This window comes from Pristiophorus japonicus, chromosome 13 (genome assembly GCF_044704955.1).
Source record: "Pristiophorus japonicus isolate sPriJap1 chromosome 13, sPriJap1.hap1, whole genome shotgun sequence".
Classification (NCBI taxonomy): domain Eukaryota; kingdom Metazoa; phylum Chordata; class Chondrichthyes; family Pristiophoridae; genus Pristiophorus; species Pristiophorus japonicus.
This window is the reverse complement of record NC_091989.1, coordinates 75,363,190-75,383,993: the sequence shown is the minus strand read 5'-3', so window position 1 is coordinate 75,383,993 and position 20,804 is coordinate 75,363,190. Positions and strand designations below refer to the sequence as shown.

Here is a 20,804-nt window from a genome sequence, read left to right as displayed (position 1 = left end):
ATGATTGGTTGGCGAGGAGGAGATGGTGGTGGCATCATGTGACTGCCAGGGTGATTACGGTGAACAAGATGGAACAACATAAGGGGGCTTCATGCAGAAATTCTTATGTAAAAAGAAAGGCTTGCATTTATATAGCGCCCTTCACGAACACTGGACGTCTCAAAGCGCTTTACAGCCAATGAGGTACTCTTGGAGTGCAGTCACTGTTGTAATGTGCGAAACGTGGCAACCAAAATTGTGTACAGTAAGCTCCCACAAACAGCAATATGATAATGACCAGATAATCTGTTTTTCTTATGTTGATTGAGGGATAAATATTGGCCAGGACTCGGGAGAGAACTCCCCTGCTCTTCTTCTAAATAGTGGCCATGGGAGCTATTATTTATGTAAACATTGTAACTGTAAGACTTGCCACCAGATGGTGCAACTGTTGGAGGCCCAACTGTTGCACACCTCGTGCAAGGGGGTATAAAAGGTTGTCTGCCATGTTGCTTAGACATTCTGGAGTTGTATTAAAGAGACTAAGGTCACATCAGTTTTAGCTCACAGTACTCAGTCTTGTGGAGTTCTTCCATACTTAACAATTGGCGATGAGTAACAGATTACGAACTTTCACGCGGTCATGGTATTTTAGAGAGATTTGTAGAGGGTGATGATTGGGAAGCCTTCGTTGAGCGTCTCGACCAGTACTTCGTGGCCAACGAGCTGGATGGGGATGATAAAGCGATCAAACGCAGGGCGATTCTCCTCACTGTGTGTGGGTCCACAATATACAGCCTCATCAAGAATCTGCGAGCACCGGAGAAACCAACGGAGAAGACATATACAGAGTTGTGTACGATGGTTCGGGAACACCTCAAGCCGAAGGAGAGCGTCTTAATGGCCAGGTATCGCTTCTAAACGCACCACCGCTCCGAGGGCCAGGACGTGGCGAGTTATGTCGCCGACCTGAGACGCCTTGCGGGAACTTGTGAATTTGCTGGATTTTTGGGGGAAATGCTGCGGGATTTTTTTGTGCTTGGCATCGGCCACAAGGTCATTCTTCACAAGCTGCTGTCCGCCGAATCCCTCGACCTGAGCAAGGCCATCTCGATAGTCCAGGCATTCATATCCACGAGCGATAATACCAGACAGATATCTTCCCAGCATCGAAGCTCACCGGCAAGTAATGTGCATAAAATAACGTCACTAATATGCAGAACTGCATATGGCAGGGCCTACACATCTACAGCTGCAAGACCTAGGATGACTCAGAGTCCACCATCGGGAGTGAATGCAAATCCATTAGCACCATGTTGGTGCTGCGGGGGTAATCATCGAGCCCATCAATGTTGATTCAAGCACTACGTGTGCAAAGGCTGCGACACAATGGGGCACCTCCAGCAAATGTGCAAGAGTGCTGCGACTCACCACGTGGCAGAGTCGGCAGAGGATGATCGATCCGGCGCGGATCATGCAGAACAAACAAGAGAGGAAACTCAACCCAAGGAAGAAGTGTATGGGGTACAAACCTTCACCACCAAGAGTCCTCCTATCATGCTGAAAGTCAAAGTGAACTGTATTCCGGTATCAATGGAGTTGGACATGGGGCGAGTCAGTCAATTATGAACCAGAAGGCTTTTGAGAAACTGTGGGGCAACAAGGCATAAAGGCCCAAACTGAGCCCGATTCAGACAAAGCTGTGTACCTACACCAAATTGCTCATACCAGTCATTGGCAGTGCGGCAGTTAAGGTATCGTACGATGGAGCTGTGCATGATTTATCACTGTGGATTGTACCAGGCGATGGCCCAACGCTATTCGACAGAAACTGGCTGGGACAGATTCGATGAAGCTGGGATGACATCAAGGCACTATCTTCAGTGGATGATGCCTTGTGCGCCCAAGTGCTGAGCAAGTTTCCGTCGCTATTTGAACCAGGCATCGGCAACTTCACAGGCGCCAAGGTGCAGATCCATCTAGTCCCCGATGCAAGGCCCGTTCATCACAAGACTTGAGCGGTTCCATATATGATGAGGGAGAAAGTCGAGATCAAACTGAACAGACTTCAACGAGAGGGAATCATATCGCCAGTCGAGTTCAACAAGTGGGCCAGTCCGATTGTTCCGGTGGTGAAAAGCGATGGCACAGTCAGAATCTGTGGCGACTACAAGGTAACGATCAACTGATTCTTGTTACAGGACCAATACCCGCTACCCAAGGCGGATGACCTGTTCGCAACGTTAGCAGGGGGGAAGTAGTTCACCAAGTTGGACCTAACCTCTGCCTACATGACACATGGCTGAATCTTCGAAAAGATTGACGTGCATCAACATGCAAAAAGGACTGTTTACATACCACAGGTGCCCTTTTGGGATTCGCTCGGCTGCTGCCATCTTCCAGAGGAACATGGAGGGTCTGCTGAAATCGATTTCGCACACCGTTGTGTTTCAAGACGATATCCTGATCACCGGTCGTGACACCACCAAACCCCTGCACAACCTGGAAGAGGTTCTAAGTCGACTGGACAGAGTGGGACTCAGGCTGAAACACTCTAAGTGTGTTTTCCTGGCGCCAGAGGTCAAATTTTTGGGGAGAAAGATTGCGGCAGACGGCATCAGACCCACAGACTCTAAGACAGAGACCATCAAGAATGCATCCAGACCACAGAATGTGATGGAGCTGCGTTCGTTCCAGGGACTCCTCAACTATTTTGGTAACTTTCTACCCGGGTTAAGCACTTTGCTGGAACCGTTGCACTTAAGGGTGATGACTAGGTTTGGGGTAAATCTCAAGAGACAGCCTTTGAGAAGGCCAGAAACCTACCTTGTTCTAATAAGTTACTTGTACTGTATGACCTGTGTAAACGATTAGTGCTAGCTTGTGATGCATCTTCGTGCGGGGTCGGCTGTGTGTTACAGCAAACCAATGTATCGGGCAAACTTCAACCGGTTGCATACGCATCTAGAAATCTGTCGAAGGCTGAAAGAGCCTACAATATGGTCGAGAAAGAGGCGTTAGCATGTGTATATGGGGTTAAGAAAATGCACCAATACCTATTTGGACTTCGGTTTGAGCTTGAAACTGACCACAAGCCGCTCATTTCACTGTTTTCAGAAAGCAAAGGTATAAACACCAATGCTTCGCCCCACATCCAAAGATGGGCATTAACATTGTCCGCCTATGACTATGTTATCCACCACAGACCAGGCGCGGAGAACTGTGCTGATGCCCTCAGTCCGCTACCATTGCCCACTACCGAGGTTGAAATGGCACAGCCCGCAGACTTGCTTCTGGTCATGGATGCTTTTGAGAGCGAGGGGTCACCCATCACAGCTCGCCAGATCAGGACCTGGACCAGCCAGGATCCTGTGCTATCACTTGTAAAAAATTGCATCCTCAGTGGGAGCTGGTTGGCCGTTCCTGGGGAAATGCAAGATGAAATTAAGCTGTTTCACCGACGCAAAGATGAAATGTCCATCCAGTCGGATTGTCTCATATGGGGTATTGCATGGTTTTGCCAAAAAAAGGCAGGGAAACATTTATACGCGACCTACACAATACCCACCCAGGCATAGTCATGATGAAGGCTAGGCCAGGTCGCATGTTTGGTGGCCCGGCATTGACTCGGACTTAGTGTCATGCGTACACGAGTGCGACACGTGCTCACAATTGAGCAATGCACCAAGGGAGGCTCCATTGAATCTGTGGTCATGGCCCTCCAAACCGTGGTCCAGGATCCATGTAAATTTTGCTGGCCCCTTTCTCGGAAAGATGTTTTTAGTTGTCGTGGACGCTTACTCTAAATGGATTAAATGCGTAATCATGTCATCCAGCATATCCACTGCCACCGTTGAAAGCCTCCGGACTATGTTCGCCACCCATGGCTTGCCCGACGTCCTTGTCAGTGACAATGGACCGTGTTTCACCAGCTCGGAATTCAACTAATTTATGACCCGCAATGGCATTAAGCATGTCAGGTCTGCCCCATTTAAGCCCGCATCCAATGGTCAAGCAGAACAGGCAGTCCAAACTATCAAGCAGAGCTTGAAATGTGTGACGGAAGGCTCCTTGCAGATCCGCTTATCCCGGGTTCTGCTCAGCCACCGGACGCGACCCCACTCGCTCACTCGGGTTCCCCCTGCAGAAATTTGGAAGAGAGCACTCAAAACCAGGCTCTCCCTAGTCCACCCTAAATGATCATGTGGAAACCCGGCATCACCGGCAAAACATGTACCACGATCGCGCGGCTGTATCACGTGACATTGATGTTAACAACCCTGTGTTTGTCCTTAATTACTGTCATGGTCCTAAATGTGTCGCTGGCACTGTCTTGGCCAAGGAGGGGAATAGATTGTTCATTCAATAGTTTGACTATAAACAAACGTGCAGAAAGCATTTGGATCAGACCAAACTGCGGTTCACCGACAACCAGGAACAACCTGAAGAGGACATCACCATCATCGATCCACCAACACATACCCAACCAGCAATCGACCTCGCTGTCAATCAAGAGGATGAACCCACCATTCCCAACAGTCCTGTCAGACCAGCCGTGCCGCAGTGCAGCAATGGTCCGACCAACTCACACATGCCAGAATTTGAACTCAGACGATCAACCAGGGAGTGTAGAGCCCCGGATCGTCTCAACTTGTAAATAATTCATATCAAAGACTTTGGGGGGGGGGGACGGAGTGATGTTATGTATGTAAACATTGTAACTGTGTAAGATTTGCCACCAGAGGGCGCAACCGTTGGAGGCCCAAGGGTCGCCTGCACACCTCGTGCAAGGGAGTATAAAAGGTTGTCTGCCATGCTACTTAGACACTCTGGAGTTGTATTAAAGAGACTAAGGTCACATCAGTTTTAGCTCACAGTACTCAGTCTTGTGGAGTTCTTCCGTGCTTAACAGGAGCTTTAACATTCATCTGAGAGGGCAGATGGGGCCTCAGTTTAATATCTCATCCAAAAGACGGCACCTCCAACAGTGCAGCGCTCCCTCAACACTGCCCCTCCGACAGTGCAGCACTCCCTCAGTACTGCCCCTCCGACAGTGCAGCTCTCCCTCTGTACAGTCTCTCTGACAGTGCGGTGCTCCTTCAGTACTGCCGCTCCGACAGTGCGGCGCTCCCTCAGTACTGCCCCTCCAACAGAACGGCGCTCCCTCAGTACTGCCCCTCCGACAGTGCGGCGCTCCCTCAGTACTGCCCCTCCGACAGTGCGGCACTCCCTCAGTACTGCCCCTCCGACAGTGCAGCTCTCCCTCTGTACAGTCTCTCTGACAGTGCGGCGCTCCCTCAGTACTGCCACTCCGACAGTGCAGCACTCCCTCAGTACTGCCTCTCTGAATGTGCGGCGCTCCCTTGGTACTGCCCCTCTGACAGTGCAGCACTCCCTCAATACAGCCCCTCCGACAGTGCGGCGCTCCCTCAGTACTGCCCCTCCGACAATGCGGCGCTCCCTCAGTACTGCCCCTCCGACAGTGCGACGCCCCCTCAGTACTGCCCCTCCAACAGTGCGGCGCTCCCTCAGTACTGGACTGGGCGTGTCAGTCCCCCTTTTATGTGCTCAAGTCCCTGGAGTGGGATTTGAACCCACCAACTTTTGACTCAGAGGTGAGAGTGCTGCCCACTGAGCCACAGCTGACGCAGAGGAGGCATCTTGAGAGAAGTTATCGGAGTAACCGAGAGATCGGAGACCCAGGGAATGTGTGAATGGTTAAATCAGATTAACTACATTGGCAAGGGGCAGCATGAAAACCTGGAAAGGCGGAGTGGGATCCAGTGGCTCAGGAATCGACTTGACTTTTTCTTCCAACAGACTCCGGGGCCACTGGAGCCTGCTCCGCGTTGCTTTGCTTTACAACTGCCTAGCTGCCTAAGTACGTTCTCGTGGACAAACAGGTTTGCCCAGATTACTCCTACTCATCGGAGCCATGAGCAAAGACGAGATTGATTTAGAAAGGTGGAGAAGGAGCAAGGTAATGTGCAGGCATTCGGAGGTTTTATTTAAAGACTCTGTTGGAATAAAGGTAACAAGACTCGGTCGAAGGTCGGAGCGCTTAGCGATAACTAGCTGTTTATTGTTTTTTAAACAGTCTAATATCGGGAGTAACTTCAGCTTGGTTGGTTAACATGACACTGACTAACCTTCGCACCGCGGGGAAAGGATCAGAGAGCATCTGTCAGCTGTAAGGGAATCAAAATGTGAACCAACGTACAGCCAACAGCAAATTCCTGGCCATGAACACCAAAGGCAAATGAGTTTTTCATACAGCAGTTATGTTGATATTTGAATAGGTGTGGTTATATTTTGTTGTTATTGTGCCATTCAATATTGGGGCTTCATTTCCTGGCAATGAGAGCAGGAGCAATGTCTGCCGCAACAGTCAGCAAAGTGTTGTCAATTGAATCTGGCAATTTGTAAAAGGAAAAGGTCTCTAAGGACAGCGCTGTGGGTCGCAGCTGTGGGAGGCTATCGATGTGTGGCACATCGAGTCTGGATAAATCATCTCCAGTCTCGTTTGTGTGGTAAAAGTCTTTCGGATTAGAAATGAGTATCGATGGTGAATAACAATTACAATGTTATTCCTTCATTTGATCATTGCCCTTTTTAAAAAAAAAGAAAAGACTTTCATTTCTATAGCGCCTTTTGATGACCTCAGGACCTTACAGCCTTTTGGAGGTACTTTTGGAGTGTAGTCACTGTTGTAATGTAGGAAACACGGCAGCCAATTTGAGCACAGCAAGCTCCCACAGAAATGTGATAACGACCAGATAATCTGTTTTACTGATGTGGGTTGAGGGATAAATATTGGCCCTAGGACACCGAGGAGAACTCCCCTGTTCTTCTTTGAAATAGTGCCATAGGATCTTTTACATCCACCTGAGAGGGCAGATGGGGCTTCGGTTGAACACCTCATTGGAAAGACGGCACCTCAGACAGTGCGGTGCTCCCTCAGTACTGCCCCTCAGACCGTGCAGCACTCCCTCAGTACTGCCCCTCCGACAGTGCGGCGTTCCCTCAGTACAGCCCCTCCAACAGTGCGGTGCTCCTTCAGTACAGCCCCTCTGATAGTGCAGCACTCCCTCAGCACTGCCCCTCCGACAGTGCGGCGTTCCCTCAGTGCGATGTTCCTTCAGTACTGCCCCTCCGATAGTGCGGCACTCCCTCAGTACAGCCCCTCCAACAGTGCGGTGCTCCCTCAGTACTGCCCCTCTGATAGTGCGGTGCTCCCTCAGTACTGCCCCTCTGATAGTGCTACATTCCCTCAGTACTGCCCCTCCAACAGTGCGGCGCTCCCTCAGTACTGCCCCTCCGACAGTGCGGTGTTCCCTCAGTACTGCCCTTCCGACAGTGTAGCACTCCCTCAGCACTGTCCCTCCGACAGTGCGGCACTCCCTCATTAGTGCCCCTCCGACATTGCGGCGCTCCCTCAGTACTGCCCCTCCGACAGTGCGGCGCTCCCTCAGTACTGTACTGAGAGTGCCAGCCTTGATCTTTCTTTTTGTGCTCATGTCCCTGGAGTGGGACTTGAACCCACGACCTTCTGACTCAGAGGCCAGAGTGCTGCCCACTGAGCCACAGTTAACACCTATTAAGCTCCATATTTAGAAATAAGAGGTAATATAAAGTAAACAAGTTGAAATTGAGGCAGAAGCTGTGCCGCCCATATTGTGCTCAGGGGAGATGGTATATTTCTGGCAGATTTGATAAATGGAGACCGTTTGACCCACCGTGCCTGTGTCAGCAGCTTGGTAGAACTGTCCAGCCAGCTCCATTCCCCTGCTCTTTCCCCATAAGCCTGGACACTTTATCCCTTCTAGTATTGTGACAGTTCCTGTTGAATCTGCTTTCCCCACCCCTTCAGGCCATGCAATCCAATTCGTGACAACTTGCTGCGTTCCCCATGTCTCCCCTGGGTCTTTTGCCAATCACCTTCCATCTGTGTCCTCTGGTTACCGACCCTTCTGCCACTGGAAACAGTTTCCCCTTATTAACCATTCATGATTTTGAACACTTCTGTTAAATCTCCTCTTAACCTTTTCTGCTCTCGTGAGCACACTGCAGCTTCTCCAGTCTCTATACACTCGTCCCTCATCCCTGGGACCAGTCTAATAAATCTATTCTGCCCCCTCTCTAAGGTCGTGACATCCTTCCTCGAGTGTGGTGCCCAGAATTGGGCACAGTACTCCAGCTGGGGCCTAACCAGTGTTTTATAAAGGTTTAGCGTAACCTCCTTGCTCTTGTACTCGATGCTAGTATTTATAAAGCTCAGGATCCAGGATGTTTTTTGGACAGACGCCTTCTCAACCTGTCCTGTCACGTTTAAGATGTGCGTACAAACACCCCCAGGTCTCTCTGTTCATGCACCTCCTTTACAATTATATCATTTACTTTATATTGCCTCTCTTCATCCTTCTGGCCAAAATATATCATTTCATACTTCTCAGTGTTAAATTGCACCTGCCATGTGTCTGCCCATGTCACCGATCTGTCTGTGTCCTCCTGGAGTCTGTTACTATCCTCCTCACTGTTTACTACATTTCCAAGTTTCATGTCCTCTGCACACTTTGAAATTATGCCCTGTATACCTGAGCCCAGGACATGAATATATATCAAAAAGACAGTGGTCCCAATACCGACCCCTGGGGAACACCACTGAGTCTTTTCCCTCAAGTCTGAGAAACAGCCGTTCACCACTACTCTCTGCTTTCTGTCCCTCGGCCAGTCGTATCCACACAGCCACTGCCCCTTTAATCCCGTGGGCTTTAATTTTACTAACAAGTCTATTATGTGGAACTTTTTCAAACACCTTTTGAAAGTTCATATACACATGAACCACACGACCCTCACCAACCCTCTCCATTATCAAGTTAGTCAAACACGATTTTCCCTTAACAAATCCGTGCTGGCTTTCATTTATTAGTGCATACCTTTCCAAAGGTTGATTAATTTTGTCTCGGATTATTTTAACAGTTCCCCTACCTCTGACGTTAGGCTGACTGTACTGCAGTTGTCAGGTTTATCCCACTCTCCTTTTCGGGACCGGGCTGTAATATTTGCAACCCCCAGTCCGCTGGCATCACGTGGACATCGAGGGAGGATTTTTGGGAGGGAATTGCCATGCAAGTGGAGTAAATTCTGGGCCTCAGAGCATTAGTTGGGCCCATTAGGGTGCTGACCCCACCTGATATCAGGGGCTTACCTTGTGGGCCTGCTGCTGCTGGCTCATATTGAGCCTGCTTTGGGCCAAAGTGGTGGAGACAGCAAATCACGTGGAAAGGGATGCGGCCATCAAAAGGTCGCCTGTGCAAAAGCTGGTGCGTGACAGCCCAGTTCACGAGACATTTGCTGCCCCCATCAGCTCAATATTTTTTGCCCTGTAAGGAGGGCAAATTGGAGTCGGTGAATTCAGTGTCAAAGCTGGTATAGAAAGAGAAATAAAGCGAGGGGAGAGGACAGATTGGATTAAGAGGGGGAGGAAAAAGAAACTGAAAGGAAAAGAAAAGAAAAACATTTTACATTTTTTAAATCTCCAACAACAATTCACTATCTGAAGGAATGAAACTCCACACTTTTAATTGTTCCCCTGCTGGGCAAGAGGGGTTGATTGGCAGTCATTTACAATTATCACTCAATTAGATGATACACTGTTAATTATTAGGTTTAACTTGCTGTGGCAAGTTTCGTGGTAATTATTGAGCAAATGCAGCAACTTCCTGGATCTCACAGGGAGGTTGAGGCTGAGATGCCATTTTTGCGAAACTAACAGTGGAGCAGCGCAAATCGTGCAATAACTTGTGGCTTCTGGTAACTGACGGAAGTCACGGGCTAGTTCTTCCTCACCTCAAGTTGCTGGACACTTTGCACAATAATGGTGAGCGATGTTCACACGCTATTAGTTATTCTGCAAAACAGCATTGGACACAGCAACTGTGGAGCACCGCTTAAAATCGCCGTGTTTAAACGGATAAAAGGGTAGATACAGAGAAACTATTTCCTCTAGTGGGAGAATCCAGGACAAGGGGACACAATTTAAAACTAGAGCCAGGCCATTCTAGAGCGAAATCAGGAAGCACTTATCTCACAGGGCAGTAAAAATTCACAACTCTCTCCCGCCAAAAGGCCGTGGATGTTGGGGGTCAATCAGAACGTTTAAGACTGAAAGCGATAGATTTTTTTAGTAAGGATATCAAGCAAAATGGATCAAAGATGGGTGAATGGAATTGAGATGCAGGTCAGTCATGATCTCATTGAATGGTGAACAGGCTGGGTGGGGCTGAATGGCCTGTTGCATTGCGAGGAAATCAAGTCCGTGTTCAAGCGACTCCGACCTGCTGATTGTTGGCTGGCAAAGCGGGGTGGTAGTCCCTGTTGTCAGGGTGCCCTCTCCTTACACATGCCAAGGGAGAGGGCCTGAGGATGCACCTGACTGTTGCTGCCTCTGGGCATTACTGGCTGCAGGTGTCCATGCAGGAGATGGCACAGCACTGCCAGCTGTCTGTAGAGACACAGCCTGTGTAATCCCTGGTACTGCTAGCTCAAGGCCTCGGTGCCTGTGGGTGTGATTGTCAGGGTAAGAACAGGTGGGCTCAGACTGCCCTGAGAGCGTCTGAGTGCCCTGGGAGTATCTGAGTGCCCTGGGAGTGTCTGACTGTCCTGGGAGTGTCTGACTGTCCTGGGAGTGTCTGAGTGTCCTGGGAGTGTCTGAGTGCGTTGGGAGTGTCTGAGTGCCCTTGGAGTGCCTGAGTGCCCTGAGAGTGCCTGAGTGCCCTGGGAGTGTCTGAGTGCCCTGGGAGTGTCTGAGTGCCCTGGGAGTGTCTGAGTGCCCTGGGAGTGTCTGAGTGCCCTGGGAGTGTCTGAGTGCCCTGGGAGTGTCTGAGTGTGTTGGGAGTGTCTGAGTGTCTTGTGAGTGTCTGAGTGCCCTGGGAGTGTCTGAGTGCCCTGGGAGTGTCTGAATGTCCTGGGAGTGTCTGAGTGCGTTGGGAGTATCTGAGTGTCCTGGGTGCCCTGGGAGCGTCTGAGTGCCCTGGGAGCGTCTGAGTGCCCTGGGAGCGTCTGAGTGCCCTGGGAGCGTCTGAGTGCCCTGGGAGGGTCTGAGTGCCCTGGGAGTGTCTGAGTGCCCTGGGAGTGTCTGTGTGCCCTGGGAGTGTCTGAGTGCCCTGGGAGTGTCTGAGTGCCCTGGGAGTGTCTGAGTGCCCTGGGAGTGTCTGAGTGCCCTGGGAGTGTCTGAGTGCCCTGGGAGTGTCTGAGTGCCCTGGGAGTGTCTGAGTGCCCTGGGAGTGTCTGTGTGCCCTGGGAGTGTCTGAGTGCCCTGGGAGTGTCTGAGTGCCCTGGGAGTGTCTGAGTGTCCTGGGAGTGTCTGAGTGCGTTGGGAGTATCTGAGTGTGTTGGGAGTGTCTGTGCTGGGATCCCTGTATCGCTTCTCCTGCTCTCCGCATCTTCTCGCTCTTCCGGTTTGGGGCTCAGTGTGGAAGCTGATTAATGGTCTGACTGACCACGTGAACCTTCCATGGCCATAAGCACCCTTACACCAGCCATTGGGTGATCAGTCCTGTACGGAGGGAGGCTTTTTACAGGCTCCCACAACCCATACATAAGAACAAAAGAATTAGGAGCATGAGTCGGCCATTCGGCCCCTCGAACCTGCTCCGCCGTTCAATGAAATCATGGCTGATCTTCGACCTCAACTTTACTTTCCTGCCCAATCCTCATATCGCCTGGTTCCCTTAATATCCAAACGGTGGGGCAACACACACCTAACCCCCCACCCCCACCACCACACACCCCCACATCTACATCTACCCCCACCCTCTCACCCCCTCCCACACCCACCCACATCCCCACCCCACCCCACCCAGCCACCCCCCAGCCACCTCCACCCGCATCCCCACCCCCACCCCCACCCCCCCCAGCCACCCCACACCCACCTCCAACCACCGAACCCGAGTATCCTGATGGATGACATCCCAGAATTCAAAGCTGGGGCTCGGACCCCGGGCAGTGGGGCTCGGACCCCGGGCAGTGGGGCTCGGACCCCGGGCAGTGGGGATTGGGGCTCGGACCCCGGGCAGTGGGGCTCAGACCCCGGGCAGTGGGGATTGGGGCTCGGACCCCGGGCAGTGGGGCTCAGACCCCGGGCAGTGGGGATTGGGTGTTCGGACCCCGGGCAGTGGGGCTCGGACCCCGGGCAGTGGGCCCTGGACCCCAGGCAGTGGGGCTCAGACCCCGGGAAGTGGGGATCGGACCCCAGGCAGTGGGGCTCGGACCCCGGGTCCCTGGGCAGTGGGGATTGGGGCTCGGACCCCGGGCAGTGGGGCTCGGACCCCGGGCAGTGGGGATTGGGGCTTGGACCCCGGGCAGTGGGGCTCGGACCCCGGGCAGTGGGGATTGGGGTTCAGACCCCGGGACCCCGGACAGTGGGGATTGGGGCTCGGACCCCGGGCAGTGGGGCTCGGACCCCGGGCAGTGGGCCCCGGACCCCGGGCAGTGGGGCTCAGACCCCGGGAAGTGGGGATCGGACCCCGGGCAGTGGGGATTGGGGCTCGGACCCTGGGCAGTGGGGTCAGACCCCGGGCAGTGGGGCTCGGACCTTGGGACCCCGGGCAGTGGGGATTGGGGCTCAGACCCTGCACCTTCTGATCTGGAGGCGTGAATGCTCCCACTGCACCAAAGGCTCACTCCACCCTCCACTGCTCCACCTCTTCTTCCAAAAATATCAGTCAAAGGGCCTCCCCATCGGGAAAGCCCATGCTCCAGATTGAAGGATGCACCAACACAGCAGCAGTGAGAGACAGTGAGGGGTATGGGTTTTGTACTGGTCTAGTGAGCTCAGGTCAGGAGTTCAAACCCCTTCACTGCACGTTGCAAAATTGGTAAGTTGTGGGCGGGAAGGTGCCGGATTGTGCTGACAATGTCCTTCAGGTGCTGCAGTCCCACATACTGCCCTGTGAAGTGGGGCTGCAATCACTGATGCCAAACATGGCAGGTACAGGAGGGACCAGGCAGTGCACAGCAGTTAAAGGGCCACCCACACCCTGGAACAGTTAAAGGGCCATCCACACCCTGGAACAGTTAAAGGGTCACCCACACCCTGGAACAGTTAAAGGGCCACCCACACCCTGGAACAGTTAAAGGGTCACCCACATCCCAGGAACATTTAAAGGGCCACCTGTACCCAGGAACAAGAAATTTATTGTAAAGTAGCACCGGGACATGGCAAAGCTCACTGGCATTGATTTGAAATGTGGTGGCTAGTTTTGCAATCAGTCTGGAGATGTAAGAACTCTCAGAGAATCCCCTCTCGTCACGCAGCTCCCTACTGACTGTGTTGTAAAGCTGCCCTCCGAGGGGCACTATGGTGGGAGGGTAGCTCGCTCCGACCGTTACACCCACCCCCTGCTGTCTCCGTGTGAACATGCAGGAGGTGCTGCCGTGCTGAGCCACAGCGATGTCCCAGGGTTGTGGTATGAGCAGCCCTAGGACCCTCCCAATGGGGCCCTGCCTCCCTGAGCTGGCGGGGAGCGAAGAATCAGCCAGGCCACCCTTCGAGTCCCTGCTGAAAGTGAATGCAGGTGGCTGTCAGGGCAAGACAGATGAGGGGTGAAAAATCCGGCTTCACTGTGAAGGTTCCGCATGGTTGGATAGCTGGTGACAGCACTCACTGACCAGACCCAGCGATGTAGATTCCCCCTACCCAGAGTCACTGAGTTTGGCAGAGAGAGGGAGAACACTGGGAAAGGGAAAATGTACCTGGTCGGGAGCAGGAGGTCTGTTTTATTCATTCTTGGGAGGTGCACATCACGGGCAGTGCCAGTATTTATTGCCCATCCCCAACAGCTGAAGGGCTGACTGGGCCACTTCACAGGGCAATTAATCAACCACATTGGTGTGAGACTGGAGTCACATATAGGCCCAGACAGGGTAAGGATGGCAGCTTTCCTTCCCTAAAGGACATTACATCGAATGTACGGCACAGGAACAGGCCATTCGGCCCATCGGGTCCGTGCCGGGGTTTATGCTCCACACCAGCCCCCTCCCACCCCTCTCCATCTCACCCCATCAGCATATCCCTCTATTCCCTTCTCCCCCATGTGTTTATCCAGCTTCCCCTTAAATGCATCGATACTATTCACCTCAACCTCTCCCTGTGGCAGTGATCCACATTCTCACCCCTCTCTGGGTAAAGAGGTTTCTCCTGAATTCCCCATTGGGTTTATTGGTGAACCATTTGGGTTTTACGACAATCCAACAACTTCATAGTCACTTTCATTGACACCAGCTTTTCATTTCTTGACTATTTTAAACTGAATTTAAATTCTCAAACTGCCGGGGTAGGATTTAAACTCCCATTCTCTGGGTTATTGGTCCGAACCACGAGGTCACTGGCTCAGGAACATAACCACTGTAGCTGATGATACGTTTCCCCAAATCTGGGCATTCCCTTCAAGAGCCTGGTCAGTTCAAAATAATAACCTTAATGCTGTAACTGAACAGCAGTTCCACAATATCCATCATTGTGTCACTTTATATTCTGTGTTGCTATTAACTGCATTAAAAGGCCATAATGTAGTTCAAGATTTATTATCCTGTAATGGAAATGCTCTGACACTAAGTGCCATGTGATATGTTTGACTTCACTAACTGATGATTGCACAGACACAGTCCGAGATTGGAGGGAGATGGGGGAGGGGAGGGAGGGAGAGGGAGGGGAGGGGAGGGTGTGAGGCAAGGGGGAGGGGAGGGGAGGGTGTGAGGGGGGGAGGGGAGGGGAGGGTGTGAGGGGGGGAGAGGAGGGGGGAGAGGAGGGGAAGGGAGGCGACAGGGAGGGGGGACACGGAAGGGAGGGAGGGGACGGGGGAGAGGGGGCGGGGGGAGAGCCAGGGGAGGGGGAGGGGACGGGGGGAGAGCCGGGGGCAGGGGAGGAGGCAGGGGAGGGGGCAGTGGGAAGAGCTGGAGGCAGGGGAGGGGGCAGGGGAGGGGAGGGGGCAGGGGGAGAGCAGGGGGCAGGGGGCAGGGGAGGGGAGGGGGCAGGGGGGAGAGCAAGGGACGGGGCAGGGGAGGGGCAGGGGGGAGAGCTGGGGGGCAGGAGTGGCCTGAGCCTCCCCTGTGGGGCCTGGATGACTCTCCTGCTTCTCAGTCCCTTCTGGTCCTGCAGGGACAGTGAAAGACCATCCCAGCTTGGGCCTTTTATTGGTGGCGGATTCTCCCACTGCCAGCATCACATGTGGAGGGGCGGGGTCAGGCCGGAGTTAAAATAGGAATCCAGGACCGATGACATCATCGGTGCCCTGTACATTTAAAGAAGGACCCCTGAAATAAAAACAGAAAATGCTGGAAATACTCAGTGGGTCAGGCAGCCTGTGTGGCGAGAGAGACAGAGATAACGTTTCAGGTTGGTGACCCTACCCAGCCGGTTTCAGGAGGGTACCCCTTCAGAAGAGCAGGTTAAATGGAGGATGGCGGGATGCCAGTGGGTATATCACCCACCCGATTTCTGCCGGGCGAATATTGCACCTTTGGCCTCAGTGCCGCTGGAGTTAAGGGGAGAAAAATCACAGGTTCTCGCTTCTGATTGCAACAGTGGCCTCTGCTGGGCAGTGAGTGTCTTACAGCCTCAGGTTCAGGAGCAGTAATAGGGCCAGGGTTCCTTTATTAAATATAGAAACACAGAAAATAGGTGCAGGAGTAGGCCATTCGGCCCTTCGAGCCTGCACCGCCATTCAATAAGATCATGGCTGATCATTCCTTCAGTTCCCCTTTCCTGCTTTCTCTCCATACCCCTTGATCCCTTTAGCCGTAAGGGCCATATCTAACTCCCAGTTTAATATATCCAATGAACTGGCCTCAACAACTCTCTGCGGTAGGGAATTCCACAGGTTCACCACTCTCTGAGTGAAGAAGTTTCTTCTCATCTCAGTCCTAAATGGCTTACCCCTTATCCTAAGACTGTGACCCCTGGTTCTGGACTTCCCCAACTTCGGGAACATTCTTCCCGCATCTAACCTGTCCAGTCCCATCAGAATCTTATACGTTACTATGAGAACCCCTCTCATCCTTCTAAACTCCAGTGAATACAGGCCCAGTTGATCCAGTCTCTCCTCATATGACAGTCCTGCCATCCCTGGAATCAGTCTGGTGAACCTTTGCTGCACTCCCTCAATAGCAAGAATGTCCTTTTAATAAAAAAAGGGGGAGTAAGTGAAGGAGGAAAACAAAAGAAACAAAGATCTGTACGACCACCGGACATCCCACGGCACTTTACAGCCAACGAAGTACTTTTGGAGTGTAGTCACTGTTGTAATGTGGGAAACGCGGCAGCTAATTTGCGCACGGCAAACTCCCAGAAACAGCAGTGTGATAATAACCCAGATAATCTGTTTTTGTTATATTGATTGAGGGATAAATATTGACCAGGACTCCGGGGAGAACTCACCTGCTCTTCTTCGAAAGAGTGCTTGGGATCTTTTACGTCCACCTGAGAGAGCAGACAGGGCCTCGGTTTAACGTCTCATGTGAAAGACATTTAGCATTTAGGGCAGTGCAGCACTCCCTCAGCACTGCCCTGGGAGTGTCAGCCTGGACTGTGTGCTCTGGTCTCTGGAGCAGGACGGGACAGCCAGCCACTGAGCGGCAGGGATTGAAGGCTTTGAGGATGATCACAAGCTGTTGATTGTATTATTGACCCAGCGCTTGATTGATCTTTCAGGCAGACCGTGGGCAAATGAGTCGGCTGAGTTTGCCGGGGAACATGCGGCGAGGGGGCTCGGACACCAACCTGAACCTGAGCGTGACGGACGGGCTGCTGGACTTCCAGCGCGACAGGCTGACGGCCGACCAGCTGAAGCAGAAGGTGTTGAAGATCACCGAGCAGCTGCGGATCGAGCAGGCGGTGCGGGATGAGAACGTGGCCGAGTACCTTAAGCTGGTGAACAACGCGGACAAGCAGCAGTCACGACGCATCAAACAGGTCTTTGAGAAGAAGAATCAGAAGTCGGCCCACAGCATCGCCCAGCTGCAGAAGAAGTTCGACCACTACCACCGCAAGCTGAAGGACATGGAGCAGAACTGGCGGCGCAACTCCAAGGAGGCGCTGAGGGACTCACAGCAGAACGTGAGGGAGGGGGGCAGTGGTGTGGTGCGGCCCGGCACAGAGGTAGGCAAGGGCCTGCCAGGGGTGACCCTGACCCCACCGGCCTTCGTCTTCAACAAGCCGCGGGAGATCGCCAACCTGATCCGCAACAAGTTCGGCAGCGCCGACAACATTGCCCAGCTGAAGAGCTCGCTGGAGGACTTCCAGCGGGATGGTGGAGCCCGGGCCCTGAGCGGCAGTGCCACGCTGGTCTCCAAGCACAAGTACATGAGCGACGACGACTGCTCCAGCGGCAGTGTCTCCGGAGACAGCAACGGCAACTCCGACTTCGGCGTGGGAGGCACAGCAAGCCCAAAGTCCAGCTCGCTCGAGAGGCAGCACAGCAAGCTGCTGGCCGTCTTGGAGGAGCTCCGAGAAATGAAGGAAACTCAATCCCAGCTGTCGGAGGACATCGGGAACTTAAAGGTTCAGTTTATCAGAGACTATAGCATCATCACTCAGACATTACAGGAGGAGCACTTCAGGTAATCATTTGCTCAACACTTTCATCAGGCTACATTATGGGATGGTGAAATCAGAGAATCAGAGAAATTTATAGCACCGAAGGAGGCCATTCGGCCCATTATGTCCGTGCCGGCCGACAAAGAGCTATCCAGCCTAATCCCACTTTCCAGCTCTCAGTCCGTAGCCCTGTAGGTTACAGCACTTCAGGTGCACATCCAAGTACTGTTTAAATGTGGTGAGGGTTTCTGCCTCTACCACCCTTTCAGGTAGTGAGTTCCAGACCCCCACCACCCTCTGAGTGAAGAAATGTCCCCTCATCTCCCCTCTAATCTTTCTACCTATTACTTTAAATTTATGCCCCCTGGTTGTTGACCCCTCTGCCAAGGGAAACAGGTCCTTCCTATCCACTCTATCCAGCCCCTCATACTTTTATACACCTCAATCAGGTCTCCCCTCAACCTCCTCTGTTCCAAAGAAAACTACCCCAGCCTATCCAATCTGTCCTCATAGCTACAATTCCTCAATCCCAGCAAATACAAGGTTTGACATGGTATTCTTTGCCTGGAACATTACCGTTTCTGCTCACTCAGTCTGGGGCACGATAGTGGTGCTAAGTTGAGCTGTGTTGTCAGACTGCGTTCCGATACCCAATGTTGATCATGCTCCAAGCTGCTCTAGTTAAGCACTGGGAAGACTGAAGCCATTGTCTTTGATCCCCTCACTACAATCTCCATTCCCACGCCACCAATTCCCACCCGCTCCCTGGCCACTGTCTCAAGTGAAGGGAAGGGTTTGTAACCTTGGAGTATTATCTGATGTTGGGCTGAGCTTCCGACCCCACATCTGCTTCGTCACCAAGACCAGCTACTTCCACCTCTGTTACATTGACTGTCTCCGCTCCTGCTGCTGAAACCCTCATCCCTGCCTTTATCATCTCCAGACTCCACGATTCCAGAACGCTGCTGCCCGTGTCCTAATTCGCCCCAAGTCCCTCTCGTCTATCGTCCCTGTGCTCGCCAACTTTCCTGGTTCCTGGCCCCCAATTTAAAATTCTCACCATCGTGTTTAAATCCCTCCATGGTCACTCCCCTCCCAATCTCTGTCACCTCTTCCAGGAGTACAACCCTTGGCGATCTCGGCATCCTCTAATTCTGGCCTCTCGTGTATCCCTGACTTTCTTCTCCCCACCTTTGGTGGTCATGCCTTCAGCTGCCTGGGCCCCAAACTCTGGATTCCCTCCCTAAACATCTCCGTCTCTCTACCTTCCTTTAAGAATCTCCTTCAAAAATCATCGTAAAACATATCTCTGACCAAGTTTTCAGTCACCCCCCTCTTATACCTCCGTCTTTGGCACAGTGTCAATTTTTGTCTGGGAACTTTTCTGTGAAGTGTCTTAGAACGTGTTTCTATGTTAAAGGTGCAATGTAAATTCAAGCTATTTAAAAGCCTTTTCCTTTCAGACAATTGCTCAGTTACTCTCTGTGGGGCAGTGGGCTAAATAGGCACAACCATGAAAGGTCAGTCAGAGGCTTATTGCTGTATTGAGTATGTTTTCTTTAAATTAGTAGCCTCTTGCTAATCCCTTAAAAAAAAGATAGATTGTCAGAGTCAGAGAGAAGAGGAAATAACTTTCTTTACAATACTTTGAAAAAAATCCAGTTCTGATTTCTGTTTTAGCCAATCAGATGCAAATGTGTTTAATAAATAAATAAATAAAGAACTTGCATTTATATAGCGCCTTTTATGTGCTCAGGTCATCCCAAAGCGCTTTACAGCCAATTAAGTACTTTTGAAGTGTAGTCACTGTTGTAATGTGAGAAACGCGGTAGCCAATTTGTGCACAGCAAGCTCCCACACACAGCAATGTGACAATGACCAGATAATCTGTTTTAGCTGGAGTGTGTGCCAAGCGCAGTGCTTTCAAATCTGACACTTTGAAGTGTGATAGATGCACACAGAACAATATCTCTGTTAAAAGTCTTGGGTATCACACACCTGTCACAGCTCATGCATCACAATGGTCCAGAAATCGTGGGCTCCCTGGATCTGTACGCAGTGTGTACAGAGTATGTACGGGGTGTGTACGGGGTGTGTACGGAGCATGTACGGGGTGTGCACAGGGGGTGTACGGGGTGTGTACAGACCCGGGAAGGCATCGGAAAAGCCGTTTTTTGGCGCGCAATGCGCATGCGCTAAAACCCGGCTTTTCCGATCTGTCGTTTCTGGATTAACAGATCCCCCACATCTCGGGGAGGAGGACATTCCCACGGCAGAGATTGGGCGATTTGCCCGTCTCTTGCCCAGCGAATGCCCTGAAAAATCTTGCGCCTGGTAAAAGCAGGTGCATAGCGTACTTTTACTAGCGTAAGAGTTTAAAAACATATCATAATAAAATTTAAAAATACATATTTATGTTAAAAACCCTGCCCTCTCAGGTAATTTTATTTTAAACTGTAATTAAAACTTTTTAAAAAAATCAACAAATATTTTTTTTTCAAAAGCATTTCTATCACCTTTAATTTCTATAATGTATTTATGTGCGGTGTATTTTTAATGTTTTATGTAGTGTTTGGGTGTTTGGGGGTGTTTCTCATTCACTGTAACAGGAGTTTCCGACTTACCAAACTCCTATTAATGTGAATGAGAAAATACTTCACCGTGATTGGGTGTCCAGGCTCACGCGACTCCTACAGACTTCCCAACGTGAACGCGTTCCGTTGCACAAGAAGAGGGGACCTCGAGTCTGGGATCTCTGGCGCGCGTTCGGCCAAAAGGTAAGAGCGCATCTTTTCTCCTGTTTTTAGTCGAACGCCCGTGGGAAGAAGAAGCCGGGATTTCTGACCATTAGTTGTCACACCTTATACACCAATTAGTGTCTGAGGCTGGCACCGAATCGGCTTCATATTTTACTCACAAAATAGAGACAAAGGGATAGAAAATGTATGAAACAAACACTTCGGAAGTGCCCAGAAAGACGAATGATGAGGAATTACTAGGAGGCACAAAACCAATGGGTTAAGCTTGAAGAGCAAAATCTATTAATGAAACAAGTCGAGCAACCAATACATTTACTTCAGATATTTTCTGAAAACTTTTGGCTGCTGTTTTGGTTTCTCCATTAAGATAAGCACTGACTATATTGTAACATTACAAAAAACATTACAACATTTACAAACAAATTATACTTATCCAAACAATAGCATTTGAAATGCTTCGAACAATGGTT

The 20,804-nt window shown here is 51.3% G+C and overlaps 1 protein-coding gene across 1 annotated transcript in view; it reads left to right on the top strand.

The window, feature by feature from the left end:
- The window catches only part of tmcc3 (transmembrane and coiled-coil domain family 3), a 163,618-nt gene that overhangs the window by 124,435 nt on the left and 18,379 nt on the right, over window positions 1-20,804 (top strand). The window contains exon 2 of the mRNA XM_070896779.1: window positions 16,691-17,598. Within this exon, the coding sequence (XP_070752880.1) occupies window positions 16,691-17,598 (908 nt within the window). The remainder of the gene's footprint in view (window positions 1-16,690; window positions 17,599-20,804) is intronic.